The 23975-nt window shown below is 39.8% G+C and overlaps 1 protein-coding gene across 2 annotated transcripts in view; it reads left to right on the top strand.

Moving 5' to 3' along the window:
• Positions 1–1308: 1308 nt before the first annotated feature.
• Positions 1309–23975, top strand: part of THBS2 (thrombospondin 2) — a 32816-nt gene continuing 10149 nt past the window's right edge. Inside the window, exons 1-17 of one of the 2 annotated variants that reach the window (XM_014875599.2) lie at positions 1309–1434; positions 2547–2621; positions 3527–4083; positions 5573–5657; positions 10034–10227; positions 11016–11156; positions 11356–11452; positions 12159–12329; positions 13134–13310; positions 14055–14228; positions 14669–14796; positions 14907–15059; positions 16110–16328; positions 19334–19441; positions 21222–21381; positions 22820–22938; positions 23366–23600. In XM_014875599.2, coding sequence (XP_014731085.2) covers positions 1428–1434; positions 2547–2621; positions 3527–4083; positions 5573–5657; positions 10034–10227; positions 11016–11156; positions 11356–11452; positions 12159–12329; positions 13134–13310; positions 14055–14228; positions 14669–14796; positions 14907–15059; positions 16110–16328; positions 19334–19441; positions 21222–21381; positions 22820–22938; positions 23366–23600 — 2800 coding nt within the window. In that variant the 5' untranslated portion in view covers positions 1309–1427. Of the gene's footprint in view, positions 1435–1959; positions 1981–2546; positions 2622–3526; positions 4084–5572; positions 5658–10033; positions 10228–11015; positions 11157–11355; positions 11453–12158; positions 12330–13133; positions 13311–14054; positions 14229–14668; positions 14797–14906; positions 15060–16109; positions 16329–19333; positions 19442–21221; positions 21382–22819; positions 22939–23365; positions 23601–23975 lie in introns of those variants that run through there. The other variant, XM_088161457.1, reaches the window with a different exon arrangement.

Genomic DNA, 23975 nt, shown 5'->3' with positions numbered 1-23975 from the left:
TCTATTGGAATTTCAAATTGTGATGGGCAAAGTTAATGGGTTTCTGTGCTGGTTTTTTTTTTGTTTTCATTTTTGTTTTTTTTGGGGGGGGGATTTGTTTTTTTGTTTGGTTGGTTCTCTTTTTTTTTTTTTTTTTTTTGTGTGTGTGTTAAGATTTGTGAAGTTTGTCCACCTATGCATTTGAAAGGGCTACATTTCTTGGATTCTCTGGGCAACTGAGCGAAATCCATGCATCTTCACAACAGCTGCAGGATTCTTTCACAGATATTCTCAGATATTCTGCAACCCCAGCTCAGGACTCAGCAGCTGAGATCATGATCTTCTCCTTTCACTTCTGAAATGTATCTGCATGTCACAGCAGGTTCTATGTGTAGACCTGCTACAGGGATCCATCCTCCTGCTCCCTTTGGAACGTGATGCTGGAAGCTGTGCTGGCTGTTCCTCAGCATGCTGACCTTTAAAATCCAATGGTTGTGACGGGAGTCCTTGCTTGTGGAGATAGTTCCCAGTTCTCCTAAAGTGACTAGGATCAGCCTAAGAGTGAGGATTCTTGCGTGCCGCTTTCACTAGCCCCGAGCCAAGGCTTCCTCCACAAGGAGCACACTTCAGTAAGCCCTCAACGCCTTCCAGGGAATGAAAGGGGATGGTGCTTCTGGCGCAGAAGAGCGGGACCGAGGTGCTGGGCTCACTTGAGGAGCTGCTGGCTGGCATCCAGCGAGCACTTTGCCGACTGACCAGGGGACGGGGCACGTCTCGGCTCTGGGCTGTTGTACAATTAAAAAAGGATAAAAATGAGAGAACTGAGCCCTCCAGAAGGCCGGGTTTTGCCGCGGTGGCGGCAGGAAAAGAGAGCTCTCAAGCGACAAGTGTCCCCGGGAGAGCCGGGCCGGCCGGAGGGGCCAAGGACGCGCTTCTCGCCCGCAGGGACCGGGCCGGGCTCGGCCCGACGGCGGCTCCGGCCGCGCTCCGGCCCGGCCGCGGGGCCTGGCGCCGCCTCCCGGGGGCTCTGCCGCGCTCGGCCCCCGCCACACCGACGGGACGGCGGGCCGGGCTGGGCCGGGCTGCCGTCCCCGCCCTTCCGCGCCGCTCCGCTCCCCACGGGGAGGCCGCTGCCGCCCGGCCCGCCCCGCGCACCGCCCCTGCACCGCCCGCCGGGGCGGGCCGGGCCGGCGATGGCCCCGCAGGTAGGCGAGGTGGGGAGGGGGCGGCGGGGGTTTATGTCACCGCCGCGGAGGAGCGAGCCGGGGGCGCGCCCCGGCGCCGCTGATTGACAGCGGGGCCCGGCCCGCAGCCCATAAAGGCGTCGGCGCGGGGCGCGGTGCCGTGGAGGGACTTGCGACGGTGTCGGCAGCAGCGCATCGATCGCATCGCGCTCCGCTCCGGACCGGCCTCTCCCCGCAGAGCCCCAGCGCACCGCCGGCTCCCCGATGCCAGGTGAGGCGCCAGGCGGGGAGGTGCCGTGCCCGCCGCGAAGCAAGCTCGGGGGGCAGAGGATGCTCTCCGCCCGCTCGGAGCTCGCCCCGGGCGGTCGCCCCGCTGCCGATCCCGCGGGGGCTCGGGGTGCGGGGATAGGGGAGCAGCCGCGGGGCAGGCGGTGTGTGCGGCACCTGCCCGCAGCAGCCCCGCCGCCGCCCAGGCAGGGTCTGTCCCGCCGGGATCCGCCGGGTTCGAGAGGTGAGAGAGGCGTCCCGGCGGCTGCCCGTAGTTGGCTGTAGCGGTGGTACCCTGGGGATGCCAGGTAATAAGAGTTCCTCGTAGAACAAAGAAAATGTAGACAGGGAGCGCTGGCGGCATCCCTGAGTCCTTGCAATAGTGTGTGGAGTTGGCAGTGCTGAAGTTATTTGGCTGTACCCAGAGAACTGGATTTTTGCACATTCCGGAGAATGCTTCTGCTCCATTCATTGTGAGCTGAGACACATATGGAGATGCAATTATGTGGTTTATAACTGCACAGTGCTACAGGGCAAACCCGGCATCACGGTAAGAGTCACTTTATCCAGCTACGGTTGGGTACAGAGGATTGTGTGTATATACATATATTTATGGAAAGAGAGGAGTTTATATCATGGCACTGAAAAAAGTATTGAAAAGTACCCCTATTACTCAGAATCATCATCTAGTTTAGATCTCATTATCCTACAAGGATTTTTGGCTGAATATTGTGCTCCAAAGTAAAGATGTGCTAGCAATAAGCTGTGTCTCTTGTAGTGTCATATGGTCTCTATGCCAGCTAATGAAATTTCATTAAGAAAATAATATTGTATCTTTTCTGTGTGTCTTTCCTTTTTATTAAGGTAACATTGTTTTATGGACATTTCCATAAAAAGATCTTTAACTTTTAAAATTCCTCTTCCCTTCACCTGATGTCACATTATACTTCTGCCATCAAGAAAAGACCCAGGATAAGTGTTACAAGAATCAGTCAAAATAAAAATTCTGATTATATATATAGTTGCTGTTTATGGCATTTTATGAGGAAAATTGCACTATTGATAGTTGATAAATATAATTTCCCTAATACTTGCTACTTTTTGGTTTATACATAGGAGTTATGCTGAAGAGGAGAGGGTTGTTGTGGCTTGCTGTCTCGATAACCCTGTGGCTTTCCTCAAATGCTCAGGGTAAGTTCAGACACTTCTTAACTGGATACAGAATAACTCCCAAAGTTAAAAGTTGTAAAGTGTTGGCTTACTTGAACCATTGAGCAAAGTAATCACAAAGGATGTTTTAGAAGTGCCTGGGGTATTTTTGGTAGATATACCTTGCCAGTGCTAAATGAAGATTTCTCACTATATCTCAAAATTGCTTTCTTTAGAAATTTTTGGTTAATATGTATATAATCCCAGAAATAATTGATGTTATACTTTTCTGTGTGGTGGAAATGTATGGTGAAAGTAACATAAACAGAATCATAGAGATGAACATTTAAAAAATATAGAGGTAAAGAAATAGACTCCTACAGACCAAATATTAGTAGAATACAAATTGGCACAGTGCCAGACTCTCATTTACATCTTTCTTGGTTGCAGTCTTTAAAAAGAAAATCTCTTTTTTTTTGGGTCATTGGGTAGGCACATGGATTCTCATAATTTGATTTTCTGCTGTCTGATGATCAAAATATAGAAATTGCCTCAAATTCCTTATCCATTCATATATATTAAAAATACTTAATGAATAAATTGCTACATGCATCCGTGTGTAGGCATTTAGATCATACATATATATGTGCAAGTATGTACTATATAATGCCATAAAATATGAAACCATATGTATAAGCATATAATCAAAAGTATTTGCATGCACAGAAGGAGAGAATTGTCAGGTAAAATGAAAATATCACGTAGAAAATAGGATTCACTTGCCTGCTTGTAGGAACAGTTCCATTTGTGGAGGCAGGAAAGTACTGGGTTTACTCTGCTGGTCCTTGATGTCTGTCATATAATCACAGTTACTAAGTGTACTGTACAGAGCTGTTTCTTGTAAGGCTTTTTGTAGACACATTGTCACACACTGTTAACTTTTTCAGATGGTGACAAGGAAGAGGAGACTACCTTTGATTTACTTCAAGTCAGTAACATAAACCGAAAGACAATCGGAGCAAAGGTGTTCCGGGGCCCAGACCCCGCCACGCCAGCATATCGTTTCATTCGGTTTGACCATATACCTCCATGTAAACCGGAGAAACTAAAAAAGATCATAAAACTAATACGGCAGAATGAGGGCTTTATCCTTTCAGCCACCCTGAGGCAGGACAGGCAATCTAGAGGCACTGTCCTTGCTTTAGAGGGTCCCGGCATCAGTGAGAGGCAGTTTGAGATCATTTCCAATGGCCGGGCCAACACCCTGGACCTCATCTATTGGGTGGATGGCTTCCAGAACGTGATTTCCCTGGAAGACGTGGACCTTGCTGACTCACAGTGGAAGAACCTCACCGTGCAGATAACAGGGGAGAACTACAACCTCTATGTTGGCTGTGACCTTATTGACAGCTTCATCCTGGAGGAGCCTTTCTATGAGCAGCTGAAAGCAGAGAGCAGCAGGCTGTACGTGGCGAAAGGGTCCACTCGGGAGAATCATTTCAGGGTAGGTGACCTGCTGAGGCTGGGGTCTCTCGTGTGGTAAGAAGGTAACTGCAAGTAGTTTGGGAAAATGCAGTAGGTGCAGTTCTGTTATCCCAATGCCTCTTGGATTGGATGGGGTCACAGGTGTTCCGAAGTAGAGTGTGCTTTTATTAGTTGACGGATTTCTTTTGTGAGATTTTGGGGTTCCTGAAAGCAAGGGCAAAGCAAAGTCTAAATCCAGAAAAAGTGTGCAAAACCAAATTTTTGGGCTTTCCTATGCAACCATCCCTTTTCTCTCCAGATGTAAGACTTCTAGAGATGTTGGGTTTTTGTAGTGATTTTTAGATTTTTTTGAAAATTTCTTGAATTGTTTTTCCATTGAAATATATCCAAATCATGAGAACATGTCAATATTTTTATTTTTTATTTGAAAGAAGAAGAAAAACCAGAATTTTTAATGGAGCTAAAGCACGTGGTGTTGGTCCCTCCTGTAACAGAACATCCTGGTTTGCTATTTTGAATGTTTCTTTTCAATTTAAATTTTAAAAAGAGGAAAAATTAGAAAAAAAGAAATATAATTCTATTTTTGATCAGTCCTGTAAATGAGATTATTTTTCGTTTTGTGGAAAACATTTGAGGTGCAGCAATTATAAGCTGTCTGTTTTTCCTATCAAATGAAAATGACCTTCTGCCTCATATAATCTAGTGATGTGATCTGGCCCAACTGCTTTAAGGGTGGCTTCTTTTCAGTCACAGGTGAAGTCAGACTTGAACTCAGGGCTCCAAAAATTTCAAAAAGCCCTTTCTTTTTCATCATGTTGTGCCATCTAGTTTTCAGCCAGAGCCTGACCTCCTGGAGTTTGGCTCCATGGGATGACCAATTTTGGCAGGAACTTCAGAAGTTCTTGCCCACAGCCTCTCCATTCCTGCCTCCCTGAGAGTAGTGCTCATACAACTGGTTCTGAAGCTGTACCATTAAATGGCTCACTGAAACAATATGATTTTTACTTAATTAATTAATTTTCTTTCTTCTTTGAGGTTTTTGTTTTTTTTTTTTTACCCAAGTGAAAAGATCCCAGTCTGGTTTTAGAGTGTTGTCTCAGAGTAGTGTCAGCACAGCTGAGGAAGCAATGAGCTATGGTGCATGGGAATGACTGGCTAAGGATGGAAGTGTGATGGTGCAAGAAAGCTGGATTTGACCCTATGACAAGTCTAAAATTCACTATGAAAATGGAGATTTGAGCTTGTAGCAGATTAATATCTTTTATTATGACATGTTTCAGAACATACCTGGTTTTGTGGTTTATAATACTGAAATTGTATATAACAAAGCTATAACCACTTTTTTTTTCTGTGTGTTAGGTTTAATGCCTTATAGATAGTTTTTTTTTTTTTATGTATTTGCTTATGTCTGAATCCAGTCAGTAGCATGGAATTAAGACTGATCAGTTATTAGTTACTCAAAAATTGATCTTACTGCTTTTAATTGCTTTTTAAAATTATTATTACAGGGTCTTTTGCAAAATATTCAGTTAATCTTTGATACTTCAATAGAGGATGTTCTGCGTAAGAAAGGATGCCAGAGAAGCCAGTCAAGTAAGGCTTTTGTTGTCTTGTTAATACTGTTCAGTTGAATCTGAAAATTAGAAACGTCAGTCATGAAATATTGTCCTAAAACCATGCAACAGATCCCTTTGAAATGAAACGGAGAATGAGTTGCTTTTTGGTGATAATGGGAACTTATATGTTTATAAGATGTCATTTCTACTCTCTAGCCTATTATTTTAGTTCAGTACTTAGGTTTATAACTCTAAGACTCTGTTTTTAAGGGGGGAAAAAATGTTAAGCAATAAATTAGTAGAAATTGAAGGGGAAAAAGCATATGTAGGAAAATATATATTTTCTTACATGAGTTTTCTGCAATTCTTTGCATGCAAGACAGGTGGTGTTGGTTCTGAATTCTGCTGCTGACTGTCAATGGGCCCACAAACTAGTCTGCCATTCTTAAAGACACTTAGTTCCTTGGCAATACCTTTGACTGAAAGAGGCTTTGGGTGTGACTCCCAAAATATTGTTAATCAAAACAACCTCAGGAAAATAAGAAATCAAAGGAAGAGATATGGAAGGCATGTGTGTTATGGGCTGACATGTGTCATTGTTAGTCCAGTTCATGCTTACCCTGCCAGGAGGGGAGCACTCTGTGTATGAGTGTAGTGGATTCCACATAAAAGAATTAGGATTGTTTGTCAAATATGTGCTAAGGTTTTGTACTCAAGCTCATAGGAGATGGTGACTGTTTTACTTCCCAGTGCTTCTAGCTGACAAAGGCTCAGTCAAGAATCAGAGCCAGCTCAATCTGTCAGAGGAATGTTGTAGGTGCACAAGGCAGGACTTCAGGGTTTTGTTTGAAACTCCTGCCACCTGAAATGCCATTATTTCTGTTACTTTGCTAAAATATGTGACATACAGTTAAGCAGATTGAACTCAATTTTTTCCTTATTTATGCAAAACCCAGAAATTAAACCATAGCAGATCTTGACTTCTTCAAAGGAATACTAAATGTTTTGAAGTATCACCAAGAAGAAATGGGATGTTACTGTACCTATACTATGAAAAGGAAACCAATGGGAGCCTAAAGAAATAATTGAATTCTTCATGCTAGTACACACCTTAAGAGGAATTTTTGTACAGTTGCTGATAACTAACAAATAATATTTTCTTAATGTATTTTTATCACATGTCAATTGCCACATTTTCAGTTCTATAAATTATACGGATTTGGGGTTTTTGTTTTATCCTTCCTGGAAATTATTTAGCAAATAACTCAATTCACAGTATTTTTGCTTTTACTTTGCAACACCAGGAGAGCACTACAAAATGGAAATTTCTTGTGCAGTAACAAAAAGGAACTAATAGCACGGTGAGGCCATCAAAATTACTTGAGAGGTTTTTCATGTGCATATCAGATTCTAACATTGCCCATCCAGCTTAATTACATACTCATGGACTGTGTCAGGTTGAAAAGGACCACAGGGCATCATCACTGTAACCTCCCTGCTCAAGCAGGATCATCCAAGAGCACGTGGCACAGGATTGTGTCCAGATGATTCTTGAACATCTTGAATACCTCCAGTGAGGGAGACTCTACTCTCTGGGCAACTATTCCAGTGCTTGGTCACCCACACAGTGAAGAAGTTCTTCCTCTTATTTCGGTGGAACTTCCTGTGCATCAGTTTCTGCCCACTGCCTCTTGTCCTATTGCTTGGTGCCACCATAAAGCCTGGTTCCATCCTCTTTAGATATTTATACACCTTGATGAGGTCCCCTCTCAGTTGTCTCTTTTTGAGGCTGAACACGCCCAGCTCCCTCAGCCTTTCCTCATGAGAGGGAAGCTCCAGTCCCTTAATTAATTTTGAAGTCCGTGACTGGACCCAATCTAGGAGTTCCCTATCTTTCTTTTACTGAAGAGCCTAGAATTGGACACAGCACTGCAGATCTGGGTGAGGATGAGGAGAGGGGCAGAATGGTTCTTCTTTGGCCATCTCTTCAGCCTATTGAGATTCTTCTGAAGGTCTGCACAGCCCTCTGGGGTATTGGTCACTCCTTCCAGATTTGTGTCTTCAGAGAACTTGCTGAGGAGACATCTGCCCCTTCATCCAAGTCACTGATAGATGGTTTAAACAACACTGGGCCCAGTACTGAAGCTTGGGGGATGCTGCTAATGACAGCTACCACAGTTGAAAAGCCATGAATGACATTACTCACCACAAGATGTTTTCCCATTTTGATGGCTCGCTAATTGAGCTGAAGTACAGGTGTTAAGATGATGTATTTATGTGTTAATGTCCCATGACAGCAAGGCTGATGTTACCAATGAAGTTCCCTCAGCCCTAAGGACACAAAAGGAGACAGGAGTGTGTTTTCCCAATGTATCTTTAAGCCTAATATGGAAATGTGAATATGGTGAAATGGTGGCTTGGGAGTACTCTTTGGTTGAGGCTAGGAAAGAATGTCTGTAGTGTGGTGGCTGCAAAACCTTTAGGCAGGATTTATACACTGCACTGGATAGGAAAGATGACAAAAACACACATAGGTACATCAATAAAATCCCTTCTTGAGTTATATCAACAGAATGATATTTGCATATGTGAGAGGATGCACATTTTGCTCTTATGGTTTCTCATTTTAATCATCTGGTCCTTAGGAAATTAGCAGGAAGCCAGCAGCAGAGAACTGATTTCCCAGTGATCCCCAGGCATCTTCTTTCAGTCATTGCCAAGTACCAGTAGGAAGTGAGGATTTAGTTCTTCTAACATAGTTTTGGTTTATGTTTCCTGCTGAGATTGCAACTTTATTAATGTCCTCAGAATGTTCCGGTCAAGGCACACTCCATACTGGCTTGAAAAATATGAAATTAATGATCTGAGAAGTGCTGTGGGGGGATCTGAGAAATCTAATGTTTCAGTGTGGTAGGAAAATTGCATTCTTTCCAGGGAATCAAAAAGCAGCTGAAATAAACTGTTATGACACAGAGAGTTCTGATTTGCTGTGTGGTTTTCTCCCATCCTGAAAATGAAGCTGGACAATTGCTTCAACTTTGGAAAACTGCGAACAGCTTTTTGTAGACCTTGGCTGGTGGCAGATGTTTTATAGCTAATTTAGAAGCACATCAAGCCAATAATTTTAAGTTTGGTTGAGAAGTAATCACTTAATGTCATACTGTGGGTTGTTTTTTTAATCTTTTATTTTTAGCCTTCCAAATGAATTAAGAATACTTTGGTCCTGTTTTCATTTCCTTTTATATTTATATATAACACTTTACATTTTGTGCTAAAGCATCAAATCAAGCCTGTAACATTTCTGAAGCTTTGCCACCTTTGATGATTTGTCAACACTGAATGGTATTGGGGTTTTGATGCATAAGTTTTATGGCACATGTTCCTGTGCTGATTTCTTCTTTCTAAAGATATAGCAATTTAAAAAGAATCTTTTCTGTATGGTAATCTTGAGCTATTCCAACATCACTAAATCTGGTAAAGAAGTCTTTATTAAGAGATAGGGAAGTATGGATTGCTGTATAGCTGATGCCAACTGTGAGTTTATCATGGAATCCTTAGAGAAAGCATCCACAGAATCCAAGACATTTACCTGATGGAGATTTAATCCCTTAACAGAATAGACTGTTTTATTTAGTTATCTATGTACTATTTTTATTAATTAAAATAATGCTCTCTATTATGTTCTTTTTCAGGAATTTACTGTAGACAGGGATGTCTTTTAAAATTATATTAGAACACATCCAGTTCTCCCTGTCTAATGCATGCAAAGTTCTGTTTTAATTACAATCTGCCTTTTGGAGGAGTGTTTGGAGTGACAAATCAAATAATCTGTCTGATCTTAGCTTGACCTCCATTTCTCTTCAGAAAGAAACTATTTTTATAACAGCTCCTCCAAGCTTAACACTGGGCAGTGCAATATAGAGCAGCCCAAAATCTGGTGTACATTGCATAAGGGTCCAAATTTGATCCAACCATGGAATTTATGGACAGAACAAGGACAACAACTTTCTGCAAGGAAACTCTCCTGCCTTTTTCTCTGCCTTGAGGAAATGTGATAGTTATGAAAAAACCTGAAACCTCTTATGTCTGAGTGGATAAAATAGGTTTGCTTTTTTGATAATGTGTCCTTTTGTTAGCCTTCTTCATAAATGAATGTGTTGCAGTGCCAACAATTTTGAAGTGAGGGCCACGTGAGACACAGCTTAGCTCTTAATTTTGAAAAGGGAAAGCCTATAATTGGAACCAGCTGACATCTAACCCCTCTTTTATTCATGGGTATAATAAGCATGAAGCTGTGCCAAAATAGATGTGTTTAAACCCTGCCCATGGGTGCCAATCTGTGATTTCAGCAGGAATCTGCAATCTGTGGAAGAGCTTTGTATATGCTCCTCTCTTTCATTCTCTTTCTGCCAGCTGAAGTGAACACCATCAACGAGAGCACTGAAATCCTTCACTTGAGCCCTGCTGTCACAACCGAGTACGTGGGTGAGAAAGCAGAGAAGGCCGAGTTCTGTGACCGCTCCTGTGAAGAGCTGGGATCGATGTTCACAGAGCTCACCGGCCTGCGCATCGTGGTCAACAACTTGGCTGATAACCTCCAAAAAGTGGTAGGTACCTGCAAGTCTGGAGCACTGACAGAGGTCTGCTGTGCAGGGCTCTTTCCTTCCTTCTTTTATGCTGGGCCATTTAATAGAGATTTCTGTATAACAAGTGAAGACTTGTTAGTATATCTACATATATGTAAAGATGCCCTCTTTTCGCTGAGACTAGTTTGGTAGTTCTTGAGAATAACACTCTAATCAAGGCTTGGTTTTCACAGACTGAGTTTAAAAGAGCACACACACATGCACTCATACACGAGGGATATCCTTCTAGGGTTTGGAAACTGAAAGCTAGCAATCCCAACCTTGCTTGCACACTGTTAAAGCCTTATTACCATGTTTACACCATTTATGAATTCATCAGTAAGTGGCTCCATGAGATACCTAAACTGCAAGTAAATGTACGGGATTTTCATAGTTGTAGTATGATGGTGATGTTTTGCTGAAGTCTGCCCCTCTTCTTTTTCTGAATTGGCTAATTATTTCTGAAGGAATTTTATTAGCATGCTGTATGTGTCAGGAGTAAAGTCTTCTCACCTAAAGATAAGCTGTACTAGAGGAAAGCAAAATGGCTAAGAACAGATTTCCCCTAATAATGTGTGATTCTGCACCATTGCTAGAAGAATTGTTATGCAGGACTGCAATACTTAAGATAATCTTCTTTATGTACATAAATATATAAAAATACATTTTTAATGGAAGAATTAAGTCCAGTTATGTCTCAGTTTTGTCTATTTAAAACAGTTTGGTTATGAAACGACATACAATTTGTTTTCATTAACTTCATCTTCTAGTCTGAAGAGAACCAAATTATGTGGGAACTGATTGGGCCTAACAAAACGCTGAAGAACCAACCAGTTTGCTGGCAGGATGGCCGTGTCTTTGCAGATAATGAAAGCTGGATTGTGGATAGCTGCACCAAGTGCATTTGCCAGGTAAGGTTTTGGAAATATTCTTCTCTGCAGAAATGGAGTTCAAGCTCAACTATCCATGTTAATGACATTTATAAAAAGTAGTCCCCATATTCATGATAGAACAAATCAAAGCATTTCCACACATGAAACTTCCCCAGATGCCCACCTTCATTTACCTCTCTGTGAGCATAAATCAGTAAATTGGTTTTTTTGCCTGTAGGATTCCAAAATTGTGTGCAATCAAATCACCTGCCCAGCAGTCTCCTGTGCTGATCCAGCTTTTGTTGAAGGTGAATGCTGTCCAGTCTGCTCTCACTGTGAGTATTTAGCTGAGGAGAAAGATAAATAGTCTTTGGCATTATTTAAAATCACTAGTAGTGTTTTTCAAAGTTCAAAAGAAGTAAGATGTCAAGGCAGGTAAGATCAAATATAGAACTCTTATATATACAAAGATCTTACAAAGTAACTTGGGTACTTGAAGTTAGCCTCTGAAGGACTCGATCTGTCTTCATTGATTATATTGGTTGCTTAGAATTAAGATGATAACCTGTTTAGCTACCTTGGACATAAAATGTTAAAAGCATGCTTCTTCCCAGTCATATTTCCCAATTCAGAGCATAGGGCTTATTCATACAATGAGCTCTTGATCATGTTCACCATTATGCACCTTTCAAAGGTGGGGCCACATCTCATCATACTGACCTGTGTTCTGAAGCCAAAGGATTCAGGTTTTGGCTCAGTCCATTCTAGAGATAAGATGTTCTTCCTTCAAAGATCAATGCTTCGTGCAAGCACACTGCACACAAGTTCATGAAGATCCAGGATTCTTATCTGAGCCTAACCTCTCATTATATTACACCATAATTCCATAATGTCAGTGGCAGCTTGGGAACGCAAAATTAGAAAAGTAGATCTAAATGTTGAAGTGCATATTCTTCAGAAAAAGAGAAGAGAATATCTTCTAAATAGGGTAAGAGAGCAACTTTCAAAGCTAAGCACTTTTTCTTACCTTTTGCTCTGCAGCTGATGACAGTGAGGAGGGCTGGTCACCGTGGTCAGACTGGACAAAGTGCTCAGTTACGTGTGGCTCTGGGACACAGATGCGAGGGAGGTCATGTGATGTCACCAGGAGTGCTTGTACAGGCCCACACATCCAAACAAGGATGTGCAGCTTTAAGAAATGTGACCATCGCAGTAAGTAATACCTTTTTTCCTTTTTAAAAGCTTCTTTGGGGTATCTCAAAGCTAAACCAAGTGTAGTCAGGACTGTATGTACTTGAGAAATCCTATATGCACAATTAACGTAGCTGTCATTAGATTTTTTGCCAATTTTGCCCTTTCAAATATTCCTCCCTTTCCTGACAATTTAATAGGTATGTACATTCTGGGCTCAGCTATGTTAAAAAAAAAAAAAGATGAGTGATCCTTTCTTTAACATTATGGAGTCTTTCGCTTGGACTCAGCTTGGAGACAACACTTTGTAAACGTGATATGCAAGGCTGTGTTTATGTCTGTCATTCATTCCATTAACTTAGCTGTGTTTAGGAATACAGTAATCATGGAAGATTTCTGCAAAATATCAAACTGCTTTTATATTTAAGGTGCTTACAACGATGATATTCCAGAAGTGTAGTTAACGCTATTGCAAGTACCTGTGATATCCAGGCTAATGTAGTACCTAAGGCAATATCTAGCAGCTGAGACTGCTAGATGTCCCAATGTGCATTTTGAACAAGGGTTTGTTTCATTGGAAAAGTTTATTTTTAAGTAAAATGTCTGACATAGTTGTTAGTCATACATTGGTTACTGAAATTCCTAAGAAAGCTGTTCTTGACTACCTGAGCTGGTGTGTTGGACTTTGTAAGTGAAATGGTGGGAAAGAGATGGGACATTCATCAAATGTGGTGAGAGGCTCATTAGAAGGCTAACCTCACAAGTGAGTTTGTGTTACTGCTGCAGGTGGGCTGCTTGCTTGAGTTTTGCTCTTTTCTCTGGCAGTACGTCAAGATGGTGGCTGGAGTCACTGGTCTCCCTGGTCTTCCTGTTCAGTTACCTGTGGAGTGGGAAATATCACCCGCATCCGCCTCTGCAATTCTCCTATTCCCCAGATGGGTGGGAAAAACTGTGTGGGGAATGGACGTGAAACAGAGAAGTGTGAGAAAGTTCCATGTCCAGGTATGTCCGTGATCTTGAATCAAAGGTGGCACAATAATATTCCAGTTGAATTCCTTCTCTTTATTTCTGAATAAAATAAACAATTTCTGCCATTTCTAAATGGCAGTGAATTTCTACGATGGAAAATACAATTTTATCTTACAAGTGAAATAGCACACAAGGGTGTTTTGAAAATTAAGACAACAGTGCAGTCAGAGGTCCTGTAAATCTTCCAAGTTATAATTTGGCTTTAAATGTTAAGAGTCTGAGAAATTTCCATTTTAGAGATATATCTTCTGCATATCAAAAATAAACACTTCCTTTCTAAAAGGAAGCTGTCTCTGTACTTGTTAGGAATAGACATAGAATCTCCCAATAGTCAGATTTCTTTGATATTTGTGCAACATTTTTTACACATTTGACACGATTAATTGCTATTATTCTTTCTTACTCATCTACACTCTTAAACTTTTTTTAGAAACCTTTCATTCCATACACTTTTCCTCTTTTTTCTCTTTGCATATCTGGTGGGCATGGCATGCTGTTTTGAATTATTGGCCAAAAAATGACTATGAAGCAGTTGGGTATTTTTCATTTGTTTCTTCCTGAAATATTTAATATCTCAGTGCAAACATCTGCCATCACCTTTTTATGTACATAGTGAGCAACTGTCTCTAGTCAGGGGTCTGATGAAGGGTTGTTGTCATTGGCACCAGATGTTCCCACCTTATTGCCTGTGATTCTCTGCTCTTGTGCATATCTTAGTGAATGGCCAGTGGGGTCCTTGGTCTCCCTGGTCTGCCTGCACTGTAACCTGTGGAGGAGGAATTCGTGAGAGGTCTCGCCTCTGTAACAGCCCAGAGCCACAGTATGGAGGAAAGCCATGTGTGGGAGATACCAAGCAACATGATATGTGCAATAAGAAGGATTGCCCAATTGGTTGGTATTCGTTCTCTATTCAGTCTGAGTAATTGTTATTGCTGTTATCTCTTTGATGGGTAATTATGAAGTGACACTACAGGAATCTGCTAATAATACCTTTGTTACAGTAGAGGACATTTAACTATTTTGAGTGCTGTTTAGTAGGATTTCATATACATTCGTGATACCAACTTTCTTGAACAAGTATGCCTTTCTTAGATAGGGTTTGAATATGCTGTAATGTATTCAACTGGATGTAGATCTGTAATTTTTTCATATTAAATCAATAGTAATTAGTCTTAAATGCACTTAATAACCCTAACTTTAGGGGTTTTATAAGAGTCTGTTGCATCCAGTGTGATTTAAGCTAATGATAAGAAGATACCTGTTTCTTAAATGAAGTTTTACATGCTTTTTATACTCCTTACTTAATTTTCAGTTTTGTGTGTCTTTCCCAGATGGGTGTTTGTCAAACCCTTGCTTTCCTGGAGCAGAATGCAACAGTTACCCAGATGGGTCTTGGTCATGTGGGGCATGCCCAGCAGGATACCTTGGCAATGGTACCGTCTGTGAGGATCTTGATGAGGTATAGACTTTGTTTCCATTAACATCAGGAAATCACCATGAAAAATACATTATTTGGGAATTACACAACCAACTAATTGGTTTCTCCTTTCTTTCTTTCTTTACCTGCAGTGTATAGCTGTGTCAGATGTTTGCTTTAAAGTGAACCAGGTCCATCGCTGTGTGAACACAAATCCAGGTTTCCATTGCTTGCCATGTCCTCCACGCTATAAAGGAAGTCAGCCCTATGGAGTAGGGCTCGAAGTTGCCAAGACAGAGAAGCAAGTAAGTGATTTTGAAGGGAATTTGATAGCTTTGAGAAATTCTTATCTGAAATATCTTTGAATGATGGCATAAGATAAACTTGGGTACCAAACAAAAATAGCCTGAAATAAATAACTGTTGTTTCAGAGTATTTTTGTTTTGAGTAACAAAACACTGAATTTGGGATTGGCTTTTTTAAGGGTTTGGCTTTCTTCAGGGATTCGCAATGTTGTACCAAATGAGCCTAAAATTCCAGGAGTGAGAATTTTCCCTGCTTTGCACTCCTTTCTCTGAGATTAACATACCTGTTCTGGAGAGTGAAAACTGAAGAATTAGGATTGTTTTTTTCATAAATATGACGCTGTTGATGTCAGTGTTATCAGAAACGTCTGAAGTTCTCACCCCCTAAATTCCATTGGGACAAAGCTCATCAGTGGTGAAGGACAGCAGGAAGTAAAAGTGAGGTTGAAGACTACAGTTTCCTAGGAAAGACAAAAATGTTAAAGTGGAAGTCATAATCTGTGTTCTCTTTGTTGCTGTTGAATCAATCTGTGGTTAGCTCAGCTTGTGAATTCTACATGTGAACCATATGTGTAAGATTCTCAAATACTGTCAATGAAAAATATAATGATAAAGAAGAGGTAACAAAAACCTTCATGAAGTGAACACAAGAATTCCTTAGGGTCTCTTTGATTTAAGAAAATTAGATAGTCCTTTTAGACTGTCAGGCAGAACACTAAAGAAAAGAGGTGAGTACAACCTCCTTTCTGTTGCAGGTAGTTTCTGGGGTTTAATGATATCTGGAAGAAGGCAGATACAGTTCTGAAATTGATAACCACTTTAATTTCTTTTTAAATAATGTCCAATTTTTCCTGTGGTTTGTTTTAATTATTTTTATTGTACATATTTGTCGGAGTTGTGAACTGACAGAGCAGTATGATTTACTAACCACAATCAAATAAAGTTTCTGTCTTCAGACCTCTAAATAACTGGTCTGATTTTGACAAAGTTGAGGCACACACAGCTGGCTATGATTATCAGGTTTCAGTGAATATGCTCCATCATTTATAGGTCTGTGAACCTGAGAATCCGTGCAAGGACAAGACACACAGCTGTCATAAATCTGCAGAGTGCATCTATCTGGGCCATTTCAGTGATCCAATGTACAAATGTGAATGTAGGACAGGCTACGCTGGTGATGGACGCATCTGTGGTGAGGATTCAGATTTGGATGGCTGGCCTAATAATAACTTGGTCTGTGCTGCTAATGCAACATACCACTGTGTGAAGGTAGGTGAAAAAGGTTGATAAAAATTCCATGTGTTAACAAAACATTCATTTTTTCCTAAATAGTTGTGACGAACCCTTTTAATTCATGAAACTGGTGATTGCTTTCAGTAAGCTTTGACTGTTACAGCATGCTCATTTTTATGAGATGCTGTGAAATGTGTCTTCATTTAATCTGGTAAGATACAGTAAAGGATTCTCAAAATTAAATCCAGAGTCCTCTGCTTTGGATTTCTTCCTACTTGGAATACATGGACAATTGGGATGCTTGTGAATGGAGATAGCACACTGAGCAGGAATTGCCTAAAGCATGGATGTGAAGCATATAGCTAGTGAGAACCAAACAGGGATCTCAGGGCGCAGGTGAGTGTGAAATCCTACCTGCAGGGCAGCTATATAAGGGCTAGAGTTCAAAATGCTGTCTTGAACTACCCTTCATTTTAAAAATTTAAGCATACCACACACTGTGAAAACTGGACTCAGAGCCTGAGATAATTTTTAATAGGAGCCTAAGAGAGGAATGAATGTGACTAATTAGAGGAGTTCTCCTTATTGCAAAGGCTCAGGGGCACAGGATGAGAGATTCAGCCTCTTTCACCCTTCAGAGATGTGAAATCCCAGTCCTCACCCTCCCAAGGGAATCATCTGCCTGCCACCATTGGCTCTACACCTGGCAAATGGGACCTGCCCAATCTTGCTGTGCTGCTGTAGTGAGCAATGAAACATTACTCCTCCAATGAGAAAAATCAGCATCAGGGAGCCTAAAAATGGTGGCATAAAGGTTTAGTAGAGTGTCCACATGCTATGTTCCCTGGGACCTGTTTCTCTGCTCATCTGAAGCACACAGTAAGTCCTTTTCCGTTTCATGGCCTGAGGTTACCTCCAGTGGGAATTGCTCAAAAATGGTGAGCCTCCTTGTAGGTCTTATCCTGATGCTGGATGAAACTAGGCTGAAAGTTGTTCCACCAGTTTAACAATGGCCCAGAAGCTGAGGGGCAAAGGCACACCCTGACAGGCAATTCCCTGGATCCTAGTTCTGAGTGGTGGCCTTGCTGATGGTTGGCTGACAGGCACAATGCAGAGGGGCATACACTGTGTGCAGCAGCAAGTTAGGCAGCCAGGATGGAGTTTTGTCAGAGTACAAGGCATGTGCAGATGTCCAATTTTAAACATCTACCTATGGGACCACTGACAACACTGGATTGCCTGTTTATGTTCTCTAGGCAGATGCTCAGGTATTTTGCTAATCAGTCATGGCTGTAAGGGCAAGCTTTCTCTTCTGAGGTTTTTAAGGATTTCTTTTCCCAGACCTGAAACATTTTTTTGCTTCTCCTTCTCCATGTTAAAGTGATCTACCTATAAATCTTGAAGTTTCAGCACAAAAACGTCTGCTTAAAAAAATGAGGAAAGAAATTCAAAAATGACTGAGCTCTAAACTACTATAGTGATTAAAACAAATACAGACCAAGAGACTAGGAAAGTTTGAAATCAGGCTGTTTGAGAGAATAAGTCACTCGTGTGAATCTGGGCTCTATCAGCCAAAAAGCTTCAGATATGGATAGAAATTTGGGCCTCAAATGTTGCTCTTCCTCACTGTAATCGATGTCTGTTCATTGTGGATTCAGCCAACTCAGCTGTTGCAGTTCATATATACTTCTCTCAGTTCCTGTGATCAGAATTTGCACATGTTCACTCATGATGTAACACAAAGCATTAGTTTTGGTTAAACACAGCATGCTGAACCCATTCAGGAAAAAAAAATTGTTTCCAAAGATTGTTTCATGCTTTGTGTAATATGTGTTGCTCTAATAGACACAAGTACTTCCTTTAAGGGGATCTCTCCACCCGCCAAAAAAAATCCCTTAAAAATACCACAAATGTTCAGGCTTTCATATTCTTTATAAAATATCCTAGGGGAGGAATTTGATTTTTATAAACTTCTTTCCTTAAGCTGATAATGATCGAAAAATAACTTACTCTTGTGACTAATTTCTTTCATTGTTTCAATAATTTTTTTGTATCATTGGTAACCAGTGTTGAGGTGGACAGTTAAGACTCTTCACATGTATTAGGTAAAAATTTTGAAGATTCGATATTTATCACAATATTTCCAGTTGTTTTTTTCTTAAATTGTCTGTACTATTAGAACTACGGAGATTGAAAACATCTTACTATAATATTCAGGGTATGTGTTGCAAAAGATATTTCTGCATTCTTTTGACAGATTCAGTTTTGGGTGAGGTAGATCTGGAATGTCAGTAAAAATTCCTAGCAAGTGATAGAATTGCAATCCATTTTAGATGATTTTATTATATTTTAAACAATGTGTAGTAAAATTTGGCAAGCTAATTTACTTCTTATTTTTCAGTGTAACTTAAGAATTGTTTATTTAAAATAATCGTTCATTACAAAGCTGTGATAAAAAACAAAGATCTGTTAGTCTTTTATTTTTAAACCCATGGGAGTGCAAAGGTAGTGTTTTGCAGAACAGTATAAAGACATTTTTTTCAAAATCCTTTCTTAGAGTGTTCCCCTTCATTGCTGTGTAGTCCTTTCCCTTGCTGTGTAGTAACTTTCCATATGAACAGCTGTTTCTGAAGACCTTCTCTTGGCTTGTTTTTTTATTTTTCTGGCAAAAAAACTTGGCCATTTTTTATGTAATCTTCAAACATATCTCATGAATTGTCTATAAAAAGTTGGTGTAAGAGTGCATGTCTGTGCATGTGGTGTGTTTGTTCTCTGCTAGTTCCCTCTAAAATTTACTAGAAACGTGACTTTAATAGCAGCTGGGATTTCCCAGAAAGATTTTCAGCTGCATTTTTCTTACTTTACAATATGAAAGCAGAAAATGAATGCTACCTTTGGCAACAAAAAACCAGGCACTTTAAAAAGTACTTTGCTGATTGCTCTTGTTTCATAGTCTCTAGTGTACCATATCTACTCTTCTGTCCAGGCGAGTTATTCTTACATAATGTAAACATGATGGATTGATTATTTCTTTTGGCCAGGATAATTGCCCCCTTCTGCCTAACTCTGGCCAAGAAGACTTTGATAAAGATGGCAAAGGAGATGCCTGTGATGAGGATGATGACAATGATGGTGTCGAAGATGACAAAGTAAGATGTGTATCTGTCTGCAGTACCTTTGACCTAAACATCTGATTTTAAGGAAAACCATTACAATAGATGTGAACTTTATTGTTCAGAGCTGCAGCTGAGTTATTCTGCACTCTGCTCCCTGAGTGATGTGCAGTGCAGAGCAAAGCTGTGTTCAGTCAAAGGAGAGCAGTACTGTGCAGAGCAAAGCAGCCTGGGAAACCCCAGGAACTATGTTGTCTGTACCAGTTTTGAGTTCAGTTTTGTACATGGAAACGGTTCAGTGGAAAGTGGTATTGGATTTTTTTGTATTGTAATGGGAGAATGACAAGTCTTCTATGTTTGAAATCTGATAAATATTACATATATGATGTTATTGTTTATTCACTGTAACTTGTTTCTAAAAGAAGTATAAACACAGACAGTACCAAAGGAAAATGACGGGAGGAAAATACCTATCCTGGTTCATACTTTGCTTCAGATCTGCCCAGAAGACAAAGTAATTTACCTGCAGAGCCTAAAAGATAGCCACTTAATCTAAAACTGTTGCCTCGTACATTCAACAAAAAGATAGAGGCACTTTGAGAGTTTGCTTCACCCTGTCTTTTCAGAACAAGTTTAGGATGAGTGAATTGGTATTAGAATTTTATTGTTCCTCTTTGTTCCCTTCAGAGGGACCCTAGATGCTCTAGAGCTTCAGATGGTTAAAGATGGGTAAGAGTTGTGTTCATTTGGTCTCTATTTAAAAAACTTTAAAGACCCTCCAAAGAATCATTTGATAAAATATGATCTAGTATGTGTATTTTTTTAAATTGTAGTTAGAAATTGTTTTATGAACAGCATAAGATTTTGATTTGCTTCTATATGTTGCCCTTGATTATATTAAATGTATTTCTGGGGAATTTAAAATATTGTGCTAAAAAATTACTATTAAATGTGGGGTTTATCTATTTAGCAGAGGAAAAAGCAGTTTAAAGATTTTTTTTTTCCTTTTGACCTCCCTTCAGATTCCATGACACTGATGTAGTCCTCACTCCCACTGTTTTGTTTTTCTTTCTTTCTTCTTTGCATTTCACACTGAGTACTTTTTTGTGCCTGTGCAGAAGTCCATGTGCAATTTGGGAATGTGTGAAATGTAAGAATTATTCTGCTGGCAGTTTTTGAAATTAAAGTGATATGAAATTTTCAAAATTCCATTAAGTCTCAGGTCTTATGGACTCAGGAAAAAAGATTTTTGGTAAATGAGAGAATTTCATTTTAACGTTTTTTAAAAAAAAATTACATTTTATTATCTTGGTCAATACAACACAACCAACAAGAAGTCAATATTTGTTTAAATTGAAAAATACAAAAAAGTGATAAAAACTTGACTGACTAGTTTATTCTAAAAAAGTCAGAGTAACAATTCTAGTTGCTTCCTTTATGTTTTTCAAAAGTTCTAAGATGTAGCTGAAGTTGACCTGACTTTGCAACATGTTCTGATTTTTTTTAAGTGCGTGTACCAATGATAAACCTTTATTTAAATGTCTGAGTACATATTCAGTTTAAAATGCCTGTTGCTCTCCCTGTGAGATATGGAACACAATTCACATGCTTTGTACAAAACAGACAGTGAGCCAGGCTGTCCAGATGCCATCCTATTACCACCAAGACCTTCAGTGTAGGTACAGCTTGTCCATTGAAAAAATAAGGGATCAGTATTTGATTTTTAAATTCTGTCAAAGATGAACAGGAGTTACCACTTCATAGTATGCTCTCATGAGTTGTGATTTATATTGTGAAATCTGTTTTTTCTTACTAGGACAATTGCCCTCTTCTGTTCAACCCTCGCCAGTTTGATTATGACAAGGATGAAGTTGGTGACCGCTGTGACAATTGCCCCTATGTGCACAACCCTGCTCAGATTGACACAGACAACAATGGGGAGGGTGACTCATGTGCTGTGGACATTGATGGAGATGGTATGATTTCACTTTTGAGAATTAGGTGCTGTTCCTCAAGAGCAGTTTGCTTTATGTCCAGTGAGGTGGGCTACTTGCTTTTATACATGGAATAAAATTGGGTCTACCAGCTCAAAAATATAGAAGACAGAGAAGGCTGAGGTTCATCTGCCCTGTGTAGTATAGTTGCCCATACAGTCCCTAAATGACTACAATTAATATTACTAAAGAATAAATCACAGCAAGTCTTTATCAGTGTAATCTTAGATGAAGGAAAGATTTTTTTTTTTTTTGTGTTCCAAAGTAATCAGGTTTAATATGACACTTCTGTTGACTTTTCCTTTTAGGGAGAGAAAAGAACATCAGAACATTCACACAGTTAAGACAATATCCATAGTAAAGTAATCTGCTTTTCTGTAAATGTATAAAAGTATGCAGAACTCAAAGTAATCCAAATACACATTTTTTGTATATCTTAAAATATTGTTAAAAGTGCTTATTTCCTTCACCAGTACATTCCTGTATAACCCCAATTTGGTCAGAATTAAGATGGGGGGAAAGACCTTGAATATTGTTCAGAAATCATATCATGTGGCATTTGAAATGTATGAGGATACAGAAATACTAATTTGGGTTTTCCTCAATAAGGTTGTAAACATTTGGATGCTTATCTGACTTTAGCTTCTGAACAATTTGGAGTTCTCTCATCCTGATCATCAGGTTCATACTAGTACTCATGGTAGTTCTGCATTTGAGGAAAAATCCAATCATTTGTTATTGGCTGAAAGATTATGCAAATATACAGGGACCATGTAGTACAGGGAAGAGTCCTGGTATCTTTCCCAGACAGATATGCCAACATGCGTTTGTTTCTTTTCATTGTATAATTTTGAAGTAGATTGTTGGTTTTATAATGAAGTTTCCTGAGTAGTAATAGTTTCTTTTGAAAATTTAGCATCCTATAGAATTAATGATGCACATGTTCTGGTAAAATTAAGTTATTTAATGCTGAGGCAGCTGAATATTGATACAGTTGCTTCTATACAGAAGTTCAGGAGTTTGAACCTGATATAGCTGGGAGTTCTATGGCATTTCTTAGAGCAGGGGAATGAAATCCAAAACAAATTATTAAAAAAAAAATCCCACCCCTTTACTTGTTATTCAGTGAAAAGGACTAAATTCTTAAGGCATAATTAGGCCTTATTCTTCCATAGGAAAATACATACAGAAAACTTCATAATAACAAAAAAAATTGAAATTAATACCATAATTTTTATTTCTAATATTAGTCTTAACTATTTGTAGCAATGATGTTGTAGCTTATGTTGTATCAGAAAGCTTATGAACTCTTTAAGAGCCTTGCTTCTTTACTGGTGACTCCTACAGTCTATGACTGTCTGTGATGGATATTGTATCATTTTGATTTATTCAATATTTTGTTGGGGTTTTTTTCCCCTAGACATTTTTAATGAACGAGATAATTGCCCTTACGTCTACAACACAGATCAGAGTGATACAGATGGTGATGGAGTTGGTGATCAGTGTGATAATTGTCCATTGATGCATAATCCAGACCAGGTAAATGATGAAAACAATTTCCTTAAAGGTAACATCAGAACAAGGGCAGAGAAAAAGCACAGGAATTGCTATCCATCCCTGTACTGAGCAGCTGAAGAGGTGAATCTGTATTGCTCACTTTCACATCTCATATTGTGAGATCTCTTTGTATCAGATGAAAGGGAAGTACAGTGATGATTGCTTTAATCCATCTGCAAATAAGGCCCTGCCCTGCAAATATCCTGGGGACCTGATCTTACCCACTGATTGAAGAGTACGTAGCCATAGCAGTTTGAAGTTCTGATGGTGCTTTAAGCATAGTTGTCATTGTGGTATTTGTCACTACAGAAGCCCTTGAAGAGAAGTATTGAACAGTTAAGTACTAGGCTGTACTTCTGTAGTGAGTAAAAATAATAAAATTACTCTGTACTATTCTTTTTTGGGGTAGACTGATGCAGATAATGACCTTGTTGGTGACCAGTGTGACAATAATGAGGACATAGATGAAGATGGCCACCAGAACAACCAGGACAACTGCCCTTACATCCCCAATGCTAACCAGGCTGACCACGACCAGGATGGTAAAGGAGATGCCTGTGATCCTGATGATGACAATGATGGTGTCCCAGATGACAGGGACAACTGCCGCCTCAGATACAACCCTGAGCAGGAGGACTCAGATGGTAAGAACAAGGTCACATGAATTTCATTTGATTCTTAGTACCTGGTTTTGATCTTGGAGTATTAACATCTGATGAAAAGAGACTTCACATCAAACTGAGCTGCTTTTGACGTTTGAGACACTGTGGAATTTGATGGAACTGAACTGGTCAGTTTGGTCGAAGGTTAGAACATTAGAAAACATCTTTGACAGGAGCTCAAACATGCACATACTTAATTATAAGAGAAAACCTTTAAAACATTTTTTAAAAACCAAAAGAATCTGTGTTTTTGTTAATGTTCTTATTTTCACATTTTATGGAAATATTAAAAGTGTCAGAAAAGATTTCAAATAGCTTGAATTACAAATGTCTTGAAAAATGAAAATTGAGCTGTTT

The sequence above is a fragment of the Sturnus vulgaris genome, chromosome 3, assembly GCF_052056855.1.
Source record: "Sturnus vulgaris isolate bStuVul1 chromosome 3, bStuVul1.hap1, whole genome shotgun sequence".
Lineage (NCBI taxonomy): Eukaryota > Metazoa > Chordata > Aves > Passeriformes > Sturnidae > Sturnus > Sturnus vulgaris.
This window is presented reverse-complemented; position numbering and strand designations above follow the sequence as displayed.